Here is a 4,343-nt window from a genome sequence, read left to right on the forward strand (position 1 = left end):
ATACATGTGGCCTTACTAATAAGGCTGCAAATTAATCTAGGATATAACTGCAGAGAGTAAACTAACAAATCAGCGTCCTGCAGTATAACTCAACGCCATAATACAGACTGTACATTACTACAGTATAAGCTTGCAAAATAAGATTGATATAGACTATTGACATGTAGCATATGCATAACATGATGAGAAGTGGGCATTGTGGATTCCAATTTACCAAGCAAAGAAGAATTTAGATAAGCCTGTACCCAGAACATCTTCACTGATGCATAATTTGACATAACTAATCTATAAGGCCACTGCTACAAATTACAAAGAAAAGAACGAAATCCATTGAAGCATCATTAACATTTCCTCAGGCAGCATAAAAGAACATTAATATTTCCTTGGTCTAGTGCTAGAGATAATTATGAAGCCAGACATGAAAGTTTGTTTTTCGACAAATTTATCTAAGCTCAATGAAAATACAGCAGAAGGAATATCTCAAAATCTTTTCCAGATGACCTGCCAAACATTCGATCTTCAAGCTATAATTAAGTATGGTAGTCATAATCTGGATACCTATTTCCAGTACCAACACCAACATATGCAACCTTGAAAACATAAAGCAGAGACAGTACTCAGTCATCATCATCTTCAATGCAGATGTCACTCGTTGACATAGCCTTCCTTGCGCCCCTCAAAACCAGGGCGCATAAGCTTCTTCTCGCGCTTCTCTATTTTGCGTGCCTTCTTCTCCTGCGCCCGGCCCTGGATGTTCTCCTTCCGCTTATTCTGCTTCTGCTTCTTCTTGATGTCCACTGTCCTCTGCCTGTCCTTCCACTCCTCCGCATGCTTCTCCTGCCGCTTCTTATCCTTCTTCATGCTCTCTTTAATCAACTTGGGGTTGTCGTGCACCTTCTCCCCAGCCGCGCGCCTTGTTGCCACATCCCAGGCCATCTTGGTGGCCTTTTTAGGATCCTCCTTTGCCCGCTGCATCCGCTTAGCCTGCTCCAGCTCCTTCTTCTTGTTCTTGATCCTCCTCTTCTTCCTCCGCCTTGCTTCCTTTGGATCAACCAACACATTGCCATACATGATATCTGGTGCCTTCTCTTCCCCTTCCTTCTTGTGCTTCTTCCCATCCTTACCCTCTGCATCCCCAGTGCCATCCTCACGCTTCCGCTTTGTACCCTCTTCCTTCCCCTTCACTTTAGCACCCTTTCCCTTCTTACCCTTCTCCTTCTGGGGCTTATTCAGGAACTCCGGCCTGGTGCACCGGTTCCCACGGAGCTCTGTAATGCGGCGTTGAAGCCGCTCTCGCAGCTCCTCGTAAGTCACCGACCGATCTTCAGAGACAACTGCTGCCGGGGCCATCTGCATCTCCTGCTTCTCATCCTCTGCCTCCTCCTCCTCTTCCTCCTCTTCATCTCCCTCCTCGTTGTCCTGGTCATCGTCGCCGCCCTCTGAGGTTGCCTCGTCGTCGGACTCCTGGCTTCCGTCTTGTGAGTTATCCTCCTCCTCTTCCTTCTTCTCCTCCGCCTCTTGGTCGGCGACGGACTTCTTGAGAAGGTCCAGGGTGGAGGAAGGCGGCCCCGCCGGGTCGAGGCGGGCTCGGCGGGCAGCCTTGATATTGGCGCGGGACTGAGCCTTCATGGCCGCCTTGGCGGCCTTGGAGAGGCCCTGGTAGTAGGGGCGAACATCATCGTCGGCGGAGAGGTAGAAGCGCGGGGGTATAAGCTGCACGAGGGCGTCGAAGAACATGGAGTGCCCATGGATACCCTCGCAGTCAGCGGCTGCTGCTAGGAGCTCGGCGGCCTTGGCGCTGGCGACGGTGGAATCGTGGTCCGCAGCCGCAGCGGCGGCGGCGGCGGAAGCCGAGGGTTTCCTGCCCATTGCGGCAAGCGTTTGGAGGGTTTCAGCGATGGAGGGGTTTGCTGTCTCTGGCCTTCAAGGGGCCTATATTATGGCTGAAATTGTGGTTTTGGTTCGATGGGCCATACTGGGCTTCTAATGGATAACCATACAGGCCCTTCCTTCCGTCGTGGGCGGTGGCCCTTCCTTCCGTCTGAGCCGAGATAATTATATCTCGCTTATAGCGAGAGCACCTACCTACCTGTCACCTGAAGGTTTTCGTGTGGCGTAGAGTACTCGACCAGCCCATTTTTATCACTCGTCATGCTATTTTTAGTGAAGGCTGTCATGGCTAGCTTTATTTATTATTTTTACGAAAAAACTTCTAATTTATTTATCAATTATCATGCCGGTACAAATAGCATTAAAAATAACAAAAGTTACATCTAGGTCTGTAGACCACCTACTAATGACTACAAACACTGAAGCGAGTCGAAGACGTGATCATGGCTAGCTTTATTAAAATTAAAATATGTTTACATCGTCTACGAGCTTACTGAGCCCTTCCTTCCGCCCAAGTCGAGAGAATTATATCTCGCTTATAGCAAGAGCACCTACCTCTCACCTTTGCCTTAAAAAAACCTACCTCTTACCTAAGGTTTTCGTGTGCCCTAGAGTACTCGACCATCCCATTTCTATTGCTCGTTCTTTTAGCGAAGGGCGTCATGGCTAGCTTTACTTATTATTTTTGCCAGAAAAATGTCTAATTTATTCACAATTATCATGGTGTACATCAGAAATAACAAAAATTACATTTTGGTCTGTAGATCACCTACTGACAGCTACAAACACTGAAGCGAGCCGAAGACAAGATTATGGCTAGCTTTATTAAAATTAAAATATGTTTACATCCTCTACGAGTTTACTGACAACACAGTTAAGAGGCTCGTCCAACCTACTAAAAGACGATTTATTACAGAAACAAAAATTAGCGAGCACATGAACCGCTTGATTTCAAGAACTATAGCAATGCTTAAAATGACCTCCCTAATCATGGTACTAGTATTGACACTCTGCGAAGATAACTGCTACCGAATCCCACCATCTGACCTGATCATTACAATAGTTGATAACTTGTATCACCCACAAAAAAAGAAAAAAAAGTTGATAACTCGTATAGAGTCTGACTCCGCTTACAGCCGATTGACACCAAGAGAATTAGGAAAGACAAGGCCATCGCTCATAGCTAAAGCTTCTCTTCTGGTCACATATGCAGCAAATGAGATGAATTTGTATTGTGCCACTATAAAAATTTCTCTATCATAGTCGTTGTAGCCCTCGTTCCTTTCACATTTTCTGTTCATTTCGACCTACACAGACGCGCGCGGACCAAATGGGTCGGCGCGAGCTAAGGTTAGACCGTCTTCGCCACGATCCTAATCCGCTGTGTAACTCTGCCGACGTGGTCATCGTTGTTGCGTACTCTGCCGCCGGTCGCGCGTCGATCTGCCGTCGCAAATTGCCACGCACATGCACTGCAGCCCTCGCCGCCTGCTATTCAGATCGCATGCCTCCGTGCTGCGATGATGGCTGCCGCCCGAACACCGAAGCGTGTGTTGTGAGTCATAAGCAAACTCGTTTGTTCCGTTCACGGTTGAAGGTTGCACCTAATTAATTCAGCGCTGGAAGCATCTACACGCCGATCAAGGAAGAGGAATCTATGTGTATAGCTTTCCAGGCATCACGTGGTCTAGCTCCACGGAAACACGGGTTGAACCGCGAGTTCGAATCGAAAAAAAATATATTCAGATCGATCCATGCTGGTGCATACACGCTTGGTGAAGTACGAGTTGTACTGCTACAAAAATCAACCAGGCATATATACATGCGCATCGCTGCGGATCCCTTGCCGCGGAATCTAGCCCACGGCGGAAATCGGCGCCTCCGACAGCGTGCATAGTCTGTATAATCGCTAATCTTCCACCTTGATGAGGTTGCCGCTGCTCCAAAATCTGCACTTGACGACTTGCCCAGCTGAACGAGCTAGCTGCTCGGAAACTTGCCCACGCCTTGCCGCTGCTGGCTACATCATCGAGAACAGTGTATCTCTCTGAAAATACATGAATTTCGAGACATTAGTTGAAGGAAGGAGAAGGATTTTGTTGTTGTTGTTTATTAGGCCTGCCATCTGGCCAACTGCACGGCCAACCGGACGGCTGGAAGATCCACTTGCACCTGTACAGGCGTGCCACAAGGGAAGGGATGCTAATTACGAATCCAACTAGTATCTATTAATTTATTTATTATATTATATTGTTGATTAACGGACTAACTTGTTTGATTGCTAATCTACTGCATGTATGTCATACAAGGAAAATAAGTCCACTCCTTGGAAGAACTTAAGGAGGACTCTGTGTTAAATGTGTGGATGCACTGCACGGAGCAAATGATTACATTGAAAATTTCTATGGTGGAAGCATTGTCCGGAAAATTACACATAACCTGAAGAGGGATTT

At 47.1% G+C, this 4,343-nt stretch overlaps 1 protein-coding gene across 1 annotated transcript; it reads right to left on the bottom strand.

The window, feature by feature from the left end:
- Positions 1–326: 326 nt before the first annotated feature.
- LOC125513773 (Surfeit locus protein 6) lies at positions 327–1,919 on the bottom strand. The gene has a single exon (XM_048678959.2). The coding sequence runs from the start codon at positions 1,867–1,869 to the stop codon at positions 646–648; it is 1,224 nt and encodes a 407-aa protein (XP_048534916.1). The 5' UTR covers positions 1,870–1,919; the 3' UTR covers positions 327–645.
- Between the last annotated feature and the right edge of the window lie 2,424 nt (positions 1,920–4,343).

Source organism: Triticum urartu, chromosome 6A, assembly GCF_056163025.1.
Source record: "Triticum urartu cultivar PI428250 chromosome 6A, HENAU_Tu73, whole genome shotgun sequence".
Lineage (NCBI taxonomy): Eukaryota > Viridiplantae > Streptophyta > Magnoliopsida > Poales > Poaceae > Triticum > Triticum urartu.

What these genes read in the sequence shown, in the direction of transcription:
- LOC125513773 (XM_048678959.2), bottom strand. Translation starts at nt 1,869, where the DNA reads ATGGGCAGGAAACCCTCGGCTTCCGCCGCCGCCGCCGCTGCGGCTGCG.